The sequence below is a fragment of the Manacus candei genome, unplaced genomic scaffold (assembly GCF_025592945.1).
Source record: "Manacus candei isolate 608988 ecotype Guabito, Panama unplaced genomic scaffold, ASM2559294v1 h1tg000014l, whole genome shotgun sequence".
Lineage (NCBI taxonomy): Eukaryota > Metazoa > Chordata > Aves > Passeriformes > Pipridae > Manacus > Manacus candei.
In genome coordinates this window covers 13356586-13378042 of record NW_026138062.1, presented here as the reverse complement: position 1 = coordinate 13378042, position 21457 = coordinate 13356586, and the positions used below count along the sequence as shown (strand labels likewise).

The following is a 21457-nucleotide window of genomic DNA, read 5'->3' as shown; positions in this document are numbered from 1 at the left end:
TGTCCTCTCTGTCACCTTTGAGGCGTTGTTATCTGTGTGCTGTAGTTTGTGCCTGGCTGCTCAAGCTACAGGTCTGAGCTCCTTCTGTGACTGTCACTTTTGTTTTACCTCCCTACTTTTGTAAACCACCTTTTTTTGGACCATGTTATGGGAGCACTATCCAGTGGAAAGAACAACCTTCCTCTTGTTCCAGAAGGTGTATCCAGTTTCATCCTGAAGAAGCATATGACAAAGAAAACCAGAGAAAAAAACATATGCTCTGTTGCATCAATCCATCAAATTTGTCCGCCAGCCAAATATTCAGCATGTTAATCCTTCTGAAGCATAAGGGACACAAGTGTTTCTGTCAACTGTTTAGCCTGAGTGCATGAAGGCTGACTCTTTCGTGTGAAGTCCCAATGTTCTGAACCTTTTTTTGTTCTGTGTGAACTCCACAAGACCCTTCAGCATTATTTTGTATTTCTGGAGTAATTTTCTACTCCTCAACCTCCCTTTCAGAATGGCCTGTAATATTATGTTTTTCCTTAATTTATTATTTGTTTCTGTTTCTTGGCTGTGTCTATGTTTATGAAAGTATGCCTCTTAATTAATTTTGCTGCCTTTGCAAACACTTCTCTAACATGTCTGTTCTTCTGTCTGAAGTTCCATTTTTTCATGTTTCCTATATATCAATTGTCTTTAACTTGCTTTTAGGGCAAGATACTCTTGTTGTCATACAGGTAATTTTAGGGTTGTTGTCCAGTTTAAAATTCAATGGCTTTCTTAGTCTGCATTGTGGGTTGTGGATAAAGTGAATACTGTGAGTGTTGGCCATATTGGACATGGTCTGATGAATAGGATAGCTCAGGTTAGGAGGTGATCTGGTCTATGCCTTGCTCAAAATTGTATTTTTGGTGTTCTCAGCATTTATGTATTTATTTTTTGCCCTGGAGTTTATTTTGATTGGCAGGGAATGAATGGCAGCTATATTGTTTACCTTCTCTACTCTGAACTTTTTGTCCAATTAAGCTCTATGAAATTTTTATTTCAATTAAGCTTAGTTTTTGTTAACTTGTAGATAAGTGGTGCCAAATTAAAATGCTTTGTAATTCTCTTGATATTAGTTAGATTATGAAGAACATTCAGACAAGATGCAAGTGTGGAATAAGATGCTGGAAAAATTCCTTGGGTTTTTTTGTCACTGACGGTACATAGAGTCTGAGGGAAATTTCTCATGAGTTTTCTGGAAGAGTTCCTTGATAATGTTCTGCATTCATACGTTGCTTTTGTCACATTTGTATAAAAAGCCCATCTATTTAAATTTTTTTTGTCTGCAAAAGTACCTAGTAAAAGAGGCAAAGGAGGAAGCATTGTCTGGAACGTTTGCGGATTTCTTTCTTTCTTTTTCTGTTTGAAATTAAAATCTTAAAAAAACAACCAAAAAAAAATAAAACAAAGAAACAAATCCAACCAAAAAAACCCCTCAACGCTCCCCCTAAAGGACCAACAAACCACAGACAACAAAAAACCTCCAAAAAACAACACACTATTGGGCAGTATAACAGATTTTAGTCAAGTATTATCTGTATAAAACAAGTACTGAACAAGATCGTTCAGTCAAACTAAATTCATTTTTACTACAGAAAATATTTTTTTAATGAATGTGGCTTTTGAAGGGCCTGTTTTAGGGCCCTGTAAAAATATATAAATGTGTTTATGTAAATCTTATTTTATATTCCTGGGAAAAATGAAATGTAACAATGGAACTTTTAAGAATGATTAATCACCTGAAGTATTATGGTTTTCTTGAAAGCACTTTGAGCCCTGTGTCCTTAAAAAGCCTTTTGTTGAATTAAAGAGAGATGATGATGGGTGCTGAGATCAAGGAAATAATTTAAATATTTTTGAAGTAATGTCAGATAACACATAATTCAAAATAATGTTTCAAATGTGACAGTATTTTGGTTAGTGTCAAGGCGTTGGTTTAAGAAACAATATAGAGCTGTTCAGGTGAGTAAGTTTACATACACCTGTTGGACCACCCACGTTAAATATTTCAAATTACAATATTAGTTAGGTGTTACTTTTTATACATTATTTTTGCTTGATAACGTAGCTATTTGTACTATTTGTGAAATGTCTTTAACTGTCTTTATAGTATGAAACCTTCAGAACAGAAGAAGAAGAGAGAATAAAAGCTAAGGGGCAAGACGTGAAATCATCAGTGTATTTCATGAAGCAGACCATTAACAATGCTTGTGGAACAATTGGGCTAATTCATGCTATTGCAAACAACAGAGATAAAATGAACTTTGGTAAGTTTTTTTGGTTGGGTTTTTTGTTGGCTTTTCCCCTTTTTTCCTTAAAGGAAAGGGATACATTTTGTAGAGGAAGGATACGTTTTGTACTGTTTTCTCTGAATATAACCATTCATAAATTACGAACTCTGTTCAAAGTGCATTTCTACCTATAATTACAAAACCAGTATTTTATACTAATTCACAACTAAAGCACTTGAAACATCGCAAACTGCAGCAGGTAGCAGTTCCTCTTGCAGTCAGCCTTCAGGGTCTTTAAGATATAGTGTAATTCTATCTTCAAAACTTTTGTTGGATTCTGTAAGCTTTGAATGAAGTTGCAATTAAAACATGAGACTAATCGTTTTTTGGTTTTTTTTAAGAAACTAATTCTTCACTGAAGAAATTCCTAGAAGATTCATTATCTATGACTCCTGAAGAGAGGGCCAAATATCTAGAAACTTATGAAGTTAGTATATGTTTTTACTTTTATTTAAAATGGTATAAGAATTACTTGCATGAGCAGGTACTGTCTTGCTCTTGACTTGACTCAGTGAAGCACCTAAACAGTTTGGTTTTACAATGAGCTTGTGATCAGACAGTTGCTACAAAGAAAACTCTGCTTTGGTATTTTAGAGTATTCCTTGCTGCCCATAGCTCAGTCAACAGAATGGTTTTTGTCAATGTTCCTCATCCATATTAATTCACTGGCTTAGTTTAAAATTACTTTGAAATGCATGAGAAATGCGTGCATAATCTTCTTTTTTGTGTGTTCAGGATGCACTTTAATGGTCAACTTAAGCTGATTTGGTGCTATTGCTGAAAGGATGGTCCTTCTGCTTTCTCTTTTCATTTGTGCCTTCTAGTCATATCTCCGTGGTTTTAGCAGTTGAGGCACACAAAAGAGCTGATTTGGCTGAAATATAATCTCCTTCCCCCAGGACCCCAGACAATGAGATGAGCTAGCTAGTAAAGTGGTTAGCCTCATCATTAGTGCTGTTCAAAAGGATGTGACAGAAACATCTGGCCAGTGGTGAAAGGAGAACAGCATGGTTGCTCCTGATGGTAATGATGATCCTCTGTAAAAATGAAAACCTTGATGATTTCTAAATCTGAGTTCAATTTAAGCTTATTGTGAAGCCCCCAGGAATATGAGTGTTAACATGTAGTTCAAGGAAGTAGTAACAAACAGAAACAGCATAGGTTTGATGACATTTTCTATAGAAATATACAAAATACCTGGTCAGAGCTTCTATCTAAATTATTTTGTCTGCTCGGGAAGTGATGGAAAACAAAAACACTTGCTTGTAGTGTTTTCTTTGTGTAAAAGTACAATTTCAAACTGTCAGATATTTGATCTGAATTAATTGTAATGAAACTGAAATATTGGTCTTCCACGATCTTTGGATGTGGAGATTATTTGTTTATTATCTTATTTATTTATTACAAGCACTGAACAAAAATAGTTACATCTATGGCATTTGAGATAACAAAGAGCATAAGTAGATCTTAAAACTTTGGAAGTCTCTCATTTTAAGGTCTGATTGAAATATGTTTTAATTTTAGGCTATTCGTGTCACTCATGAATCCAGTGCCCATGAAGGTCAGACTGAGGTATTCATTTTTTAAAAAAGTCTTTGTTAATAAATAGTTTGAGTTTAATATAATTGACATAAGAACAATAAATTGATATTATTGCTTGGTTTGCAATATTGTGTCATGAGTCCAAGATCAGGGCACAAAGTGGCATTGTTGGGGGGAAAACCAAAATTGAAGCTTGGGGTTTTATATTTGTTTGGTTTGGGGTTTTGTTGTTATTTGTTTGCATTCGGTTTTTTAGCTCTTATGTAACATGGAAGATCTTTTCAAGCTTCGTTTCAGAGTAAAACAGACAGTAATACTATTTTTAATGAAAGTTAAGGTTTTGATGTTGCAAATTTGTAGGAAAGACTGTAAGATCTGTAGTACATCACACAAATGGAACAAACATTTCATGAGAGTTTGAAAAGTTTTACTTCAGGAAAAAAAATAGTGCAATACTTGGTTTGCGATCGTCTGTGTGCTATTCGTATACAATACAAATTCAGATAAATTCTCACTAATGTGTATATTTATTAGCACTTATGCCCCAACAGATTGTGTGATATGGAAAGTAACCTAAAAGCTGACAAAAAAACCTTAAAATCAACATAAACTTGAACATTCAGCATTTTCCTGCTTCAGTTATATGAAGTCTATTTTCCATATTTCCTGTTCAGCTTTCAGTATCTGTTCCACAGAAAAAAAAAAATTAGATTGCTGCTAACACTGCTTTGACAAAACCCTTCTATGTTGGGCTGTGACTCCAACGACTCATCCATTCTCTCTTTTTGCAGTACAGTAGGTGAGGTTTTCTTTCTCTTGTGCAGTGTCTTCTAGACAACGCAGGAGAAAGCAAAGCAGTTCTTTCTGCTCCCCCTTACCTTGTTGGGAAATGAAAATTAAGAGAATTGTTTTAACTATTTCTGTTTAGATAGTCAACTTCCATTGTGGTATTTTCTTTTCAAAACCACACCGCTCTTGCTTCTTTTCTCTTCTTCTTAATTAATCAAGATTCAATTTCAAGAAGAATCATCAGAACAAATTTGTATTTCTCTTCCTTTACTAAGTTAGACACTCAAATCTGGTCTGGTTTTTTAATAAATGAGTCTTTCCTAGATATTCTTTGCAAACTCAGTGTGAGAGATAATTCCAACAAATTGATGAAGACAGAATCTTTTCCTAAGACCCTTGTAAAAGAGAAACTTCTTTAGTTGTTTTGATGTACTGTGACATGCATTCAGGGAATGGTCTGTCTGTGCCATCTTCTGGCAGATATTATGGAATGATTGGGAAAGAAAATGCAAAGGTGCTGTGCTTCTGAGAGTCTTCTTGAAGATTCAGGAAACATCTTAAGTGATGGTGGAATCTCTTGATAAGGGACAGTTAACTTCTTGAACTGCTACTAATTAATTTGTTTCCTGATCAAGATAACCACATTACAAAAGATTAATAATTGTGTGCAAAGATGAAGACTTTTTTTCATAATAGAAATTTACAAGATTTTTCTTAGCAATTATGTCTAAACACAAATATTAAATAGGTAGTTCCCTTGCCAAGTATTTATTATTAAATTTTGTATAACTGTATCTGGAAATAGTTCAATATGGATATTCCTTGGACTAGTAAAATAGATTTTTCCTATCTTTTTGTTTTCAAAGTTGGAATAGTACAAAGGCTGAATACATTTCCTAGGACCATTATTTTGGAATAGTTCTAGTCCATCAAACAAGGAGGGAAGAAACAAACAAGTTGTCTTACTGCAATATCTAAAGTCCTACCTACAGTAGTTAAACGGGCAGCAAGGCCTCTCCTGTTGTCTGTACCCGAGGAATTGTTTTACTTTAAAGTACTATTCTTCTTAAGCAAAACAAAATATGAAACGTGAATATGCTGAGAATGATAGTTAAGAGTTGGAATGAGTTAATCTCCTAGCCTTTTCCCTTCCACTGGTACATTTTAAATGTCACTGTATAGCTCTTCATGTAGTGGTTGAAGGGACTGATGAACAGCATGACCTTGAAGATGCTGAAGTTACCATATACAGGTCATATGAGGTTGTTGACTTGTCCTGTGGGGTAAGTTGGTGATTTCTTGCACCTTTGGATCAAGAAAGAAGAGAATCCTCTTCCTCCTGCATTGCGCTTCAGAATCTTTCCTTTGAGTAAAGTGGCTTATTTAGTTGCTTAATGATAGTAGGTGCTGTAGCTCTGTGACCAGAAAGTTCTTTCTAGATCTTCTACAGATTTAAAGATTATGAAAACATGCAAGCCTGCTTTTTCTTCGGATGATTAACTTGGCTTGCTTGCTTTGTTAGAATAGCCTGCTCTGTGGGTAGTTCTGTCCCTTAGATAGGCATTGCATTCTAGTGTTCACTCAAATTCTTCTGAAAGTGTTCCTGAGGCTTAACTGTATTAGACAGAGTGACTTCCAAAAGTGGGATATATGGCTGACATGGTTAGGAAGCTTTGCAACTGCTTTCAGCAGCATAACACCACTGAGATAAAAGTAAAATTTTTGAAGGTTTAAAAATAGCACAGACTACAGACAGGTTCTCTTCTGATAATCCTGTTTGATTGGGGTTGTTTTAGTGGGTTCTGAAGTCTCAGATGTTTGAGGATTCAGCCTTTAATGCTTCTAAGTAAAGCCGTTATTTGTTGATTGGTCCTGACAAGTCTTGCTAAGTCTTCACAAGTTTTTTTTTTTTATAATCTCAGTGAGTACTTAGTTTTTACAATACGCTAATGGATTTTCTGGATTTGTTTATGTTTCATATATGTGATTGTTTCAAACCTCAAAATAAAGCAAGTCTAGCTAGAAATAAAAATTAGAAGTAATAAAATACAGCAATGCTATCTTTCTAGTATCTGTGTATTCACTCATCTTGTCTGATGAGTAGGATTTTTTTCTCTTTTAGGGTAATCTGTAATGAGATTTCTTTTTCCTAAATTCCATATGTTTTGAAGAAGAGTTCTCTTTGGGTAAAAAAACCACATTTGGCAAGATACTACTTGTATAACTTCAATCTTAATGGACCTCTAGATTCCAGTTCGTAATTGCTAGAAGAGAAGAGTTATGATGGTCAGTTTGTTTCTGGGATGTATCATCTTTGTGTGATCTATTCGGATGAAGTATTAAGATGAATCACTAAGCAACTGGATTGAAAGTGAAAACTATAGAATGTTCTGCCTTGATGGGTACTTTAACAGGCTTCCCAAGTTTGATATCTGTGATTAATTTGTCTGAAAAAAAAATGGCTGTGTTTCTATCTGCTTTCTCTGACTTTCAGTGTTGCACTTAAAACATTTACAGGCCATCTACAAACTGAATTAGAACTGGGTATCCTCTGGGGAGGTTTTTTGTATTGGTTTTTTAATGAAGTTTACTGAATTTTTATTAAACTACTTAAATATTTTCTTAAAAATAGAGATTTCTTTTTTTTTTTTTCTTTCAAGGAGATTAAACTTTAAGAACTATTTTTGCTAATTCATTTCAAGTTTGCAAATTAAAGGGATTGTAAACTTGGACTTACCCTTCAGGCCAGGTTTTGGACCAGGTTCTGTGGCTCCATGTCTCACTTCATTGCTGTAGAGCAATAGGTGAAGCAGTATTATGGGTACTTCTATGTGTAAAAAATGTAGGTCTGTTTAAAATTACTTCGGTAGCAAAGCAGTAAGATCTGGGAATGGTTCCACAGGAAAGTGTCATGTTGACTTCAAGGGTGGCTTGATTCTGATCATGTGTTCAAGTACCAAAATGAGGGCAATTAATGTAAGACTCCTGTAACAGTCATTCTGTTTAACTTTATGCTACTGAAGCTTACACCTTCTCAAGTGACAGGTATCTCATATCCAGAGCTGCCAAAAAAAAGGATCTAGGTGTTCACCATAAAGCTTCATAGATGCAACACACTCTTTTCTATGTGATAGCTCCCGAAAGGCAGGTATTGCTGAGACTAGAGCATGTGCCAGCTACCCAAGATCCTCTTTATTCTTCCATGAGTCTTCTGCTGAGCATATACTTCTGTTTATAATATCTAGGATGTCTGAAGATGTGAAAAATAGAACCTGTTTCTTTGGAGAACTGCATACACTTTTAAGCTGATCCTTATATTATTGCTTTATGCTGAGCAGTGTTAGGGTTTTCCATTTGTTTGTCTTGCTTCTTTTTTTTCTTCTTGTTCTTCCTATGCCTCCTTCAGTGGTTCATGAGCTGCTGAAACCCTGTACTGACACATAGCTTAGCATTTCTGATACCCTCTTACGAAAATAGAAAAACACACCCCCCTTGAAAAATCGCAACCCTTCAAAAATATTAAAATGCTGTACAGTTTGTGGATCTGCATTAGCCATCTAATTAACAGTGATCAGTAATGACTAAGTTATTTGAGAGAGGAAAAGTAGCAATCTATGGAAGTGATCAGGGTTAGGTTCATATCTATCTTTTTTTTTGTATTATTATCTTGGCTTCCTTTCATAACAAAACAGTAACTATTTTTACATAATGGATCAGAAAATCTGAGGGGAAAATTTTTTGAAAATGGGAAAGCATGTTATTACACGAGAGTGACATCCAGGTCTAGAGTCTTTTGCAGAGCAAATAGCCTTTTGAATTTTGAATTGGGAAAGAAATTTATTTTGTATTCTACCTGCTCATTTGCATTAATAATATAAAGTTATGGTATAGTTTCCTGTGAGAGCATAGGAAAGGAGGAAAATGCAAATTGTTTAGCTCAGTTAAACAATGATATGCTATGATTCCTTGAGGGATGTTATTCCAGGTAGAAGATATTATCTGTGCTGATTCCTGAAATAAAGGACCCTTTTAATATGTAAGTAGAAGATACTTTTGTTTTACTGTCTTTCTACTGGCATCAATATCCAGTACTTTTGCAGCCGTGCTTCATTACAGCTTAATCCTACAGTAAGGAAAATGGCAAGCTTTGCCACATAAAGTTCTTTTTAAAAGATAAATTGGCTTTTAGTCAAGGAATTAGATCTGTAGAATAATTTGTATTCAATTTCTGCATTTCTAAAGGCTTTGACGTGCTTAACTCTTGTTCAAGCGTTATTTTGGTAATAGTATCTGAAGTTTTAGCTAAGCTGCCTGTCTCTGTGCCTGTTGAAATCATTCTGGATTGTCAGATTACCTACAGTATCTTCTGTATTCCATGAGCTTCCCAAACAGTTTCCTGAAGGAGTTCATCCTTGTAGCCTTGTTGGAGCTAGTGCTGGCACAGAGATGTTACAGGCACACTCCTGGGAGGAGAGGAGAAAGTTTTGACAGGCTAGACTTACATCAGCTTTTGCTTCTGTGGACAACAAATACTCAAATAGTTGTGGTGTTAAGTAACTAGCAGGCTATTTGTGCAACATCGGGGTATCACTAACTGCTGACAAATGGCTTTCCATATCACTTTTTGTTGTAAAGTTTAAATGACAGAGTGAACTTCTTATTATGTTGTGCGGTACTTGCAGCATATGGAACCACTTTTTTCTTTAAGGTTAAAGTTTTTTTGGACAGGGGAGTTTTAGCAAAGGTTATGCATTACTGCTTAGCAGAATGCGATTTGTGGTCTTTAAGAAGTTTACTTGTTTTAGTGTTGTTACAGCATGGCTCAAAATAATGTTTTAGTCAAGTAAATGAACACAAGTGGCATGGCCACTTGAAATAGCTGTGCTGGATATTGGTTAGGGACTAATAAGAGCTTTTGATTTTTAGGAGAAAATTAGGAGCTCTTATATTTGTGTATTTTCTCTCCTCTTCCTCAGAGGCTGTTAACAGTGTCCAGCTAAATGAAGTTTAACCTACAGTGTTTCAGTCATTAGTTGCTATGGAAGAGAGAAGAAAACAGAACTGCAGTATAAAATATATCAACTATTAAGGGGAGCAGAGAAAATACTGGCTTTGGTTCTGTAAATCCTCCTGTTTGGGAGTTTTGTTTTTGTTATTTTAGTACATTTTGTACATCTATTTACCAACTGAAAGCTTCGGCTACTGGAACTATATGTTGAGCTGAATGAGGCTCAGAACTGAATGGACTGAGATGCTGCATCTGAGCTGCTACTTCAAATGGAAACAACATTCTTGCACCTCATTAGACCTTTATCAAAACTATTGATGGTAGAAAAATCAGCCTTTGAAAATCAAAACTAGTTTTGACAGAGAGTCAAAAGTCACAAATTAGAAGTCTCAGATGTTCACAAAATACTGAAATACTTGCACACATCAGTATATTTACTTATATACTTTGTGTTCACAAGTATGATCAGGAATATTTTTAACATGGATTGAAGTTGGCAGCTACTAAAAATGCTACCATAGCTTGATTTCTTCCTTAAAACATAACTGCGAACTGTAGTCTGTAAATTTGTTTAGTGTGCCTTGAGAACTGTAATATTGCTTGGAATGCACTAAGTTAGACTTTGATCACAGTAACAGTTGTTAACGTTGGCAAGAACTAAGTAGAGTCAATGCACTCTGTGCCCAACTGCTATAAAACTTGAACTTTCAAAGATCTCTGGTTCCCTGTGGCATATACAATTTATTGTTAGAGAAGAAACATAAAGAGCTTCCCTTTTGTTCCTGCCAAGAGAGCAGGATTATGTAGTGGGATTTTTGTCTTAGATCACCCGTATTCCTCGATGTTTCTTCTAAATAATCCATAGTGTTCAAAAGAAACATTTGCATCTTGGGAGAATATAAAATTAATTATATAACTGTTTCTTAGATGATTTTTGTTTAGCTTAGCATTACAGAACAAGCATGTAATCTTTCTTGTAAAGGCAGTAAAGTTACCTAAAAATGTTAGCTGTGGCTTTTTCTCTTTTGCAGTCTACACAGTAGAAGTGTAAAAATAAGCTTTCTAGAATCATGTGAAGTGTTTTGGAAATTGTACTTGATTAGTCTGTGACTCCTTGCATTGCCATGTTATCTAACGTGTCAGTGTTTGAGACATGCAATAATCTAATTTCTATACTGAGCAAATAACTAGTAAGGTATTAATATAGTATTGCTCTGAATTGTTATTCTGGATCTTACACTTAACTGTTACATCTGTATGAAGGAATTCTGATTTCTAGGATGAAACAAAACTATAGAGGATATTCGCACCCATAAAGCAACCCATGAATTTAAATAACAAGTTTATAAGAAATAAAAAACAAGTGAAAGTACCAAAATGTTTCTACAGTTTTACATCCAACATCTCTACCAATCAATTGCCATAAGTTTGGTTTTGTTTTTCTTTTTTTTGCATCTCTCCAATCCATAATGTTTCCTGTGCTGTTCTTGCACTATCTGTGAGACAGCAAGCAGCAGGTTATAGCCATGTGTGACAGCCAGTGATGGTTGAGCTCACACTCAGCCTCTTTCCCTCAGCCAAAAGGGAAACTTGTTTGGCCCTCTTTTTTTAATTTATCCAACAACTAATTTGGGGGGATAAAATTAGAAGAGTTTACATTTCTTAAGATTTGCAACATTTTACCAATATGGCTGAGGTTAGACAGAGAATTGATATTTTATCAACTAACTTTGCTCAAGGAAGCACTCCAAAAACGTAGTATTTGATGTGCAAAAATGCTGTTCAATTTATTAAAGGCAAAAAATCCTGTGGGGGAAAAGCTATTTGAAAAAAAATCTAGTTAATTTAGCTTTTGCAGAATTCCTAATTTGAAATTCTCTTTTTTTGTAATTCCACTAATTTTTGATCACAGAAGTCACCATTGTGATAATCTAGCTTGACTTTTGCCTAACATAGGCCATAGAACTAAAATTTAGGTCTTCAGGGAGAGATAAATTATCACTAATTTTGGAAAGATTTTTTTGGGGTACTCTGTTCTCACCATTTTTCTTGTCTTTACTCATATGTCTAGCAAAGTAATACTCTTGGGATATTGTCCTATTCTTAATCATGAATTGAACTGTCATGGAGAATACTGTAAATATTTTTATTTTTACTAGCTGAAGAAAGATTAATTATACTTACTGGTGCAGATGTTGATCACCTAACACATGTAGCCCAATTTGGTTTAAAAATTATAGTCTCTGCTTAAATACGTATTGCTGCTGATAATTGTGGTGTTCACTAAATAAGTAGGTCTGTGAGGACTGGAGTTTATGACTAACTCCCTAAGAATTTGCATGTTGTACGGGCTTTTGTTGCATGTAAGGAAGTCCTAGTTAGGAACAAGGTTTTTCTTGCAGTTGAAATACTCATAATGCCTCCAGTTCGTGTGACTTCTGTGGTGTATTGTTGGAGATGAGCTCATGAAGCATCTTCTGCCCTTGTGGAATTCTTCCTTTGTCAGGCTCCTCTGTCTGGCTGCTTATCTTGTTATAAAAACTTGAAGAAACTAAATGTCTCTCAAAATTTCACCACCACCACCACAACAGGCTTGAAATGCTGTTAAAAGATTTAAAATACTTGAGAAGTGATACATAGATTTTAATTTGTATATTAAAAAACCCACTAAGGATAATCACTCCTAAGGAAGAAAAACACTTAGTTTGAACTCTAATACAGACCCTTTAAAACATTGTGTTTCACTCAATAATGAGCAATTATTTAAGCAAAACAAAAAAGTCTTCAAAAGGTGATGGGGAAAAATTGTAGATATTAAGTACACCCTCTCTGAATGTAATCTTAAAGCTGTAGTAACCATTATATTGCCCATTTGACTGGAAAAGTTGCACTTTTTGTTGTTGATTCAACCTTCTCCCATCTCTGCTCCAGAGTTTAGTGTATGGGAACTGTATAACAGTTTGTTGGGAGGAGTTACTGCACTCTTATGGAACAGTGCAATGGAGCAGATGCAGAACATGTGTCAGGGCCTCTGATCCCAGGGTTGGACCTATGAAACAATGACCACGACTGAAATTATTGTATCTCCTTTTGTTTCCCAAGTTTCCAGTGATGCTGGTATGCAGTTAAAGCTAATTTGATCTCTGTCCCTGTGCAACTGGCATTTCTTTCTACACAGTGACACAACCTCAAAATGGAGGAAAGAAAGCCCCAGTCCAGCATAGTTTGTCAGCTGATAGGCAGGGAAGCTTCCTAAGAGGAAAGTGGCATGGGCTTGAAGTTCCTCCTGAGAGGATACCCTGAACTTGAACTTCCAGATAGATGAATTTTTGTAGCCACTAGCAAGTTAGTCAATATTTCTTCTTAGAAAGAAATGGTCATGCAATACCAGATGCTGCTTTGTCCTGTCAGATCTTCAGTGCATTAGATATGAACTGAGATACTTTGCTGGATTGGGTTCCCCAAGCAAGATGAGCACGCAGATCCCTGTTTCTAAAACCTGACAGGTCTGGGCATGGGCCAAGTCGTGAGCTTCTCGGCACTGTCAAACTTCTGCACTTTTAGGGATGTGCAAAAGCACAGCTCTTAGTGCCTGACAAACTTTATACATGATTCCTTTTAGATCTTAGATTTAAGTCCCTCTAGGTTTTAATAACTGGTTATATATAGGAATGAGTTTTGGATGGGGGCAGATGGTAATTGCATGAATATTTTTTTGGACCTACTCCATGAAGCTTTTAAGTTCTTTATAATGTGTCGTTTGCATTACAAACAATAAATTTAATGTACTTACTGGTTTATATGACAGTAACATTCAATTCTATTTCAGGGCTTTTGTTTTACCACTTCAGATATTTGGCCTATTACAGTTTTCAGCACAGGAATATGTTCCTGTGATCTTTTCGTCTTGTGAAGTTAGACTAATTCTCCCTTCTCTGCAATTTCTAGCTGTTAATAAGTCTTGTTTGAATAGAGTCTTGAGTTATGATTTGTCGTTCATATTTTAAATTGTAAATGTATCCTTTGTTTGAGGATGTATATTTAACATTAATTTCATAGTAATACTGACATGTAATTCTAATTTATTTTTTTTTTAATATTCAGTTGAAAACAACTTCAGTTCACATAGCTTAATTTGTGCTTATTATTAAAGCAATGCATAGAATTTTCTGGCTATTGCAGCCTTGTTAACTAGCCATTATCCAGTATTAACTGCTTTTCCAGAATTCCTATATACCGTTTCTGAAAATTTGACTCTTAGAAATGCAAAAGTATATTTTAAATGGAGAGGAAATTTCTCTTTTTTTTTAGTTGATTTCACTAGAGGACTCACTAGTACAGGAAGTAAAGGACAAAAAGATTCAATGAATGGAATTTAAAATTAGGAGAAATACTCACTAGAAATATTAAAATATTAATTGCCCTAAACTTCATTCTATGCTATAAATTCAGTTTTGAAAACCTACAGTCTTTTCTGGTCTTGTTATATTCCAGCAAGGGGCATTTTTAATATATTCACATTATTTTAGCAATATTGTCCAGAAAATAAATAAGTACTATCAATAGGAATGGTGAAATTGTAGAATTGTGGTAGAAGTGGTAACAAAAGTGAAAAAGGGTTTATGAAAAAATCTTTCAATATTCTGGTCATCCCTGTACTGTTAAACAAATCTTAAATTTGATATTGTTCAAAGTCTTCTAAATGGTTTTACAGTAATTACACAGGAGTGCTAAAAGATAGAAATTTTTTTTGGAGCAAAAGTATACAGTTTAACAGCTTCCACTCAATGGAATGTATGAAAGCCAGAGTAAGTTCAAACTCTTAGCAAGGTTTTTTGGTTTCATTTTAAGTCTTTCTCAGTAAACAGGTATTACTATACTGCAGATTCTTGGAAGACTTACCAATCTTGTCTGTTTGTAAGCTGGCAGCAGCTTACAAAATTGTACAATATACTGTGGTGTCTTGCCTTTTATCATGAACTGTCTAGTCAACAAAGCTCTTAAATTTCTGCCCCACGGCAGGTTCTTCCTTCCAGAAGGAGGTCTGTGGGCTGTGAGGACTTCTAGAAGCAGTGTTTTATAAGTCATCTTTTGAAATTTCCTTAGGCATGCTGAGAATAAATTGTTTTTAAAGCCATCTGATATGTAATCTAAATGTAAAATGTCTCAGATCAGTTCTTCAAGTGAAGAACATGGAAAAAAAAATCAGTAGTAGAGATAAATTGTAATAGCCATTAAGCTCTTTAAGTTTCTCTTGTCGAAGAAGTATAAAAGTATTGTCATTGCTAAATTCCTCTTGATTCATGTAGTTGCATTTTTGGCTTGGAAGTTTTCTGGTTTTGTCTTCTTTCATGAGGAGCTGCTGATATGTAAGGGTGGATCAGAATGCTTAAAATTCCAAAAACCCAAACTGTGACAAACCTGAGGAAAACTATGTTCTCTGGACAGGTTATGAGACTTGGTAACACTCCATGTTTGTCTTGGAGCTCTACAGTTTCTACTGTAGTTGATACTTGCTCTTCATGAAGAATTCCTAACCCTGTCTTTGTTCTTTAAGGTCAGCAATGTGGGAGCAGAAAGAACCAATTCATTGTCCCATTCTTAATAGAAAAAAAAGAAAAAAAACCAAAACCCTAAGATTAGTTGCTTCAAAAATAATAAATAATACAAAGAAAGTAAATAGTTTTGACTGGCACTTATGCATTGATTAATGAGTGAACATATTTTCTTTTTTGGAGAAGCTATCTAATGCTTGGTTTTCACAGCCCCTACTACAGTCATTCTATTGAATGCATAATTTGGGGTATACCTTAAGGAACTGCAGTTTCTATGCTGCCTGCATAACTAATGGATTTGCAAGCAGCTGGCAGGTCTCAGTGCAGATAAGTCAGGTATCACTGATGAGTATGTTTGGTAGCAGGTCTCTGCAGGGATTGGTCCTAAGATCTCTAGTGTACATCTATACTGTTAAACAATGTGGAAGACAATAACGAGCTGACCTAATTGCAGCCTTCCGAGTACCTGAAGGGAGCCTACAAGAAAGCTGGAGAGAGACTATTTACAAGAGATGTAGTGACAGGACAAAGGGGAATGGCTTCAGGCTGAAAGAGAGTAGGTTTAGATTAGATATTAGGAACAGTTCTTTACTGTGAGGGAGATGAGGCACTGGAATAGGTTGCCCAGAGAAGTTGTGGATGACTGATCCCTGGAAGTGTTCAAGGCCAGATTGGATGAGCAACCTGGTCTAGTGAAAGGTGTCCCTGCCCATGGCAGGGGATTGGAACTAGATGATCTTTAAAGTCCTCTCCAACCCAAACCATCCTATGATTCTATGATTAAAATACACCCAAAAACCTACAGGCAGTGTGAAAAGATCAAGATATAATAAAGCACCAGACATCAACACAGGACAATCTGGATTGTCCTTTAGATTAGCTTCAAAGAAAGGAGTAATCTTCTGAGGACAAATAAAAGCTGTGTAATTAACACAAAAGATAAACTTTATTTCTTGACAGAAGGTGAGGAGGTCATCTAAAGATGACATTGGGAAAGTAATAGTGGATCATGATACGCTAAAGGTGAACTCCTTATTTGACATCATGACCAGATGAACTAATGTAATCCATTTTTCCATGTTCATGTGATCATTAAGAAGGACTAGAAAGGTTGCCTTTGTGTTTAGCACAAATGTATTTAGTAAACTGTGTGAATATGTTACTTACTGTCTCTAGCTATAGACAGGATTGATGGAATATTTTATTCTGGGTTTTTTTCAGTAGTAATAAAATTGTTAAGCTTGAATGTTTGTTTTTGTTTTGTGAGTATGTCTGATTCAAACAAAACTTGAACTTATTTGGTCCTGTGGCCTGTGTGGGACAGAAGATCAAAACTAAATCATCACAATGGTCCTTTCTGATCTTAATATATTTACTATAACTTTGTCATTTGGAGCTGAGAGTCATTTTTAATACTTCTGTGGTCTTTCTTCTAATAGTAACAATTTGAATGGTTTAACATAGTCCTACTGCTTCCACGGATACTAAAGGGATCCTGAGTGTTAATGGCAGTACTGCCACTGGCCTGCTATTTTAGAAGAATAGGTGAAAAACTTAGGAAGTTGCATACCTCACCACGGTAAGCTTCCCTTTTCCTTTGCTTTCCTTTTATGTTAGACGTGGAACAGTAAAGAAACTCTGGGCTCTGTTACAATAGTTATTTGATTCATTTTAAATCCCAGAGTAGCACAACCTAGTTTTCCCAAATTACCAAAGAATTGTTGCTCACAGCTTTTGTAGCTGTTGACAAAACTGATTCATTCTCTGTTTTCAACTGTTCCTTCCATGAGATGATAATTAAATCCCTTCCCTCCTCACTTTCCAACAGTCTGTCTCTTGAATGAGTCAGTTAACTTGTATTCATATTATAAAGTTCCCTGGGTGTGAATAACCTCTAGCTTATCTGATTATAAACTTGATATTTGGACGATGTCTTTGCTTATTCTCAGTGTTCCTTTGTCTTCTCGTTCAAATTCAACACACTCTTGATTATTATCTGTGTGATTTGAGTAGTTAAAGGACAGTATACTAAATAGCGGACATTTTTGCAGTTGCCTTTTTAGGGATGTTGCTTCAAGTTTAAGTGGGCTAAGTATGTTCTTTTTTAATGTTTATGTAGTCGTCATCGTCCTCGCTGTCTTCACCACCATCCTCATCGCAGCCTCAGGTTAGCCACAGCAGAACGAAGGCTTCTCCATTGTGTCACTCTGCATCCCTCTCCTGGGCCAAACGTAATCATGTAGGTCCTGCAAAGGCTACCAGTCCATCAATCCGTCTTCGTCGTTGGCGGCCCTTGATACGCCTTCCATCTGTTGGGCTTCATTCTGTTGTAAGTGTAGTCCATCTTCAGTCTTTTCTTACTTTGACACGACTGGCCTTCTGCCATGTAACTTCGGTCTTCAAGGCATCATTTTTTGTTGGGGTCTTTTCTCAACCATTCTTAGGATTTCTTTCTTCCTGGTTTTTTTTTTCCCCCCTTTCCCCTATGTCGGACAGCAAAAGTACATCATTTCATGCTTTGCTGTCCAGGTATTTTTGATTCAATACACATGCCAAATCATTTTCAAAGCATAGAGGAAGTCTGCCTTTCATAAAGTGGCTTTTTTTTTTTTTTTTTGCCATAGGCTCCACATCCAACCTCTTCTTTTCACCTCATCTTCATAGCCTTTCATTTGGATGTGCTAAACCAAGGGGCTTCTAATTCTTTGTCATGTGATATGATTTCTTCTGTGTTTGAGACCTGGTTAAAGTTCTCTTATGCTAAACCTAGTCTCCTTTTCTTTCAGTAAGTCTTGCTTAATGGTCCCTGGGTATTTCAGTAAAGATAAAATGTTTACTGTAATCCCAAGGGGCTGGTTACTTTCTCAGTTGACATCTGTTTCTTTATCCAGTTTGTAGGCATACATTCTGGTTTAAGATGAAGACATTCTAATCAAAAAAGCTCATCATCAAATGCTTATACTTTTTTTCTTCTTCACTCACAGACCACAAATGTATCTTGAAAATCTGGAAAAAAAATTACATGCATGGAATAACCAATATTTCTGAACTATCCTATGACCACCAACAGAAACACCGAACTGAAAAGGGTCATTTTGTTGTATTTCATCCTGCTTTTAAGGAGTGATCACACTTTCAATGCGCACATATATTAAAAAAATCTTGATACTTAGAAGTCAATGGTCTTAAATACAAAATTGGGACTTGATTTTGCTTTTATCATTCTTTGATAATGACCACATTTCACCTGTGTTACTAGAAATTCTTCATTGAGGTATATGGATCTTTTACTGAGGTGAAATAACTATTTCTGACGGTGGTCCATTTTCTTTTTCATTCATTCCACATGTGGAAATTCTTAATGTTTTACTGCTATTAAAAATTAGTGTCAAATGCTTCCATTTCTTTATAGATTTTATATTTTTATCCTGATAAATATCTTAGGATGAGACCTCTTCCCAGACTCCTTTCTCTTCATGCGAATGATAATTACTGTTATGAAGTACCAAGCTCTCTTGTAATATTCAGAAGTATGGAACATTCTTGATGTTATCATTTAGAGCTAGTTAAATACCTTGAGATTTGAGGAGCTGTGGAGTTAAGCACAGAGTTAAGTTCTGTCCAACTCATGCCTCTTCCTCCCCCATTTAATATTTATTTCATTGACATTGACAAACATCTGACATTTTACCTGGGGATTTTGTTGTTTAGCAAAGCATGGAAAATTCTCTGACATATTTCTATAATTTGAAACTGGATTCTTTTATGAATTTGACTTTTATAAGCTTGTTGTTAACAAAAGACTTTTTGATAAAGACTTGAGCTTGAGTGTGCCTGCCTAGAATGAAAGCATTAATTGACCATGAGTTTACTGCAACAATAAATAAATGATGACTTATCTAAAGATGGATGTCACAGCATAACCTGTAGTGATTATAGCAGAGAACAAGCAGAGAGTTTTAATTACTTCAGAAAATGTCTAATTCAACTCCTCATCCATTGGTAGTGAACATTTGCTTTAAAAATGTTTTTAGAAAATTATAGAGTAAATAGCCTTCAGTACAATTGTATTAGGCAAAACAGAAGCTTTCCACTGAAAAATTTTAAAATACTACTCCTTAAATCCCCTGAGACCCTGTCTTCATCTGACAGATTAAAATTGTAAGGCCTATATGTAAAGATTTATCACTGAATACTATATAGTTTGGTATCTGTTGGTAACTACACATTGCTCTCATCTTTACACTTTTGTATAACATGCCTTTCCAAGAAAATTTAAGAACACACAACTTAGATGTAAATTAGTTTAATATACAGGAAACCAGACAGCATTTTTGACAATAAAGCTGCCTCAGGTGGCTTGATAAAATTTGAATGACAAGGTAGTATTTATTGTCCTATTAACAAATATTATTAGTACAGCTCTGATCATTCTGCTAGATGTACAAAGAGGCTGAATTGGTCTCAGTGTTGTATTAGACCAACCTATGAGAAATATATGGGCATTCTAATATTGCTTTTATTGAGAAATCTGTGCTCTTCAAGGGGGAGAGGGGAAAACATGCTGTATATTGTGTTTAAAATAGAGTTGAACTTTCTCGTAGTTCTAAATACATTTCTACTACTAAAACATTGACAGATAGGCAGTAGATTGTTTCAAAATTTAGAGTGAAAGTCTTAATGCTGGGAGACTCTCTTTATGCTCCTTAAATAAAAGCATTTTCCCTACTTGAAAACTTTCCTTGACTTCAGTGGTGGTTGAGCTTGGATACAGGTGCCCACCAGGCTACTTTATCACTGCCCTTCTCAGCAGGCCAGGGCAGAGAGAAAATAAGATGGAAAAAAAATTTGTGTCAAGATAAAGTCAGTTTAATAAAGCAAAAGCTTCACATGAAAGCAAAGGAAAACAAAAGGTTTATTCTCTACTTCCCATCAGCAGGCAATGTCCAGCCACTTCCTGGGAAGCAGGGCTTTAGTATGCATAGTAGTTGGTCAGGAAGACAAATATCATAGAAACGAATGCCTGCCCCCCTTTTCCTTCTCCTTTCTGTTAGCTGTTATTGCTGAGCAGATGTCAGAGAGCAGGGAATATCCCTTTGGTCAGTTTGGGTCAGCTGTCCCAGCTGTGTCCCCTCCCAAGATCTTGCCCACCCCCAGACTGCTGATGGGGGATTAGAGAGACAGTGTTGACACTGTGCCGGCACTGCTCAGCAGTAGCCAAAGCACAGGTGTGTTTACCAACACCTTTCCAGCTACCGATGCAGAGCACAGCACTGTGAGGGCTGCTGTGGGGAAAAATTAACCCCATCTCAACCAGAACCAATATGCCTTTTTAGAGTAGGTCTCCAGATGAATTAAGAACATACAATAGGAGGAAAAAAGTCGAAAACACTGTCCTAAAATGTTCTATACAAATCTGATAAATTGCAGAAGTGGCAAATTTTTAAGCTCATGTAACAACCTGCTTCATTAGTAATGTTGACTTTTCCTGAATCCTTGTCATTTTCTCTTGTTTTTTCCAGCTTATCTGTTCTTTTAGTATCTTTGCTTGCCTTTCATTTTGCTGCCTTTTATATTCAAGCTAATTTCCTAATTCTGTGAATCTTTTCTACACTTTTCAAATTTGAAAACATGCTCTTAGTTTTTTCACATTTACTTTCTAAATCAGACTGAAGTTTCTGTTCTTTAAAGAAAAAAAACAGGAAATACCTATTTAGAGCAGCACACTGCTGAATACTTCCTCTTGCTTATGGATCTAAAATGTGTTTGTGTAAGTATTCTGTATCCAGATACTCTGATCCTTGATAGAACCTGTCTATGAATTTCACCTTCTTGCTTGACGTCCTCCCATTCAAAATCAGACACTACTAGTCCAGTAGCTTGGAATTGTACCTCACCTGACACTTGCATATTCTAGCTGTGGTTGGTGACACAGAGGTAATAAGCTCGAGACAACTTGTCTACCATGGCAGCAGACCAGAAAAATACTAAGGCAAAGGAACTTCTTTTCCATTTTTGTGCCAGCACTCAAGACAGTCCCTCAGCACCTTTCTCACAGAAATTCTTACTCATTATTCTGGGCAAGGGATACTTTGAGCTGTGCATGTTCAACTGTGAAACTCCAGAGCATTTCAAAACCATAAACTCACTGCAATATATTGAGCATGAATAGAGGTGTCACTGTTTCGTAAGAATGAGCCAGAAATAATCTTGCTAAAACTTGTGATCATCATTCCAGTGGTCTT

General features: G+C 35.7%; 1 protein-coding gene across 1 annotated transcript in view; it reads left to right on the top strand.

Annotated features, from left to right (window-relative positions):
• Nucleotides 1–21457, top strand: part of UCHL3 (ubiquitin C-terminal hydrolase L3) — a 41478-nt gene that overhangs the window by 10245 nt on the left and 9776 nt on the right. The window contains exons 4-6 of the mRNA XM_051780509.1: nt 2138–2294; nt 2660–2745; nt 3843–3890. Coding sequence (XP_051636469.1) covers nt 2138–2294; nt 2660–2745; nt 3843–3890 — 291 coding nt within the window. The remainder of the gene's footprint in view (nt 1–2137; nt 2295–2659; nt 2746–3842; nt 3891–21457) is intronic.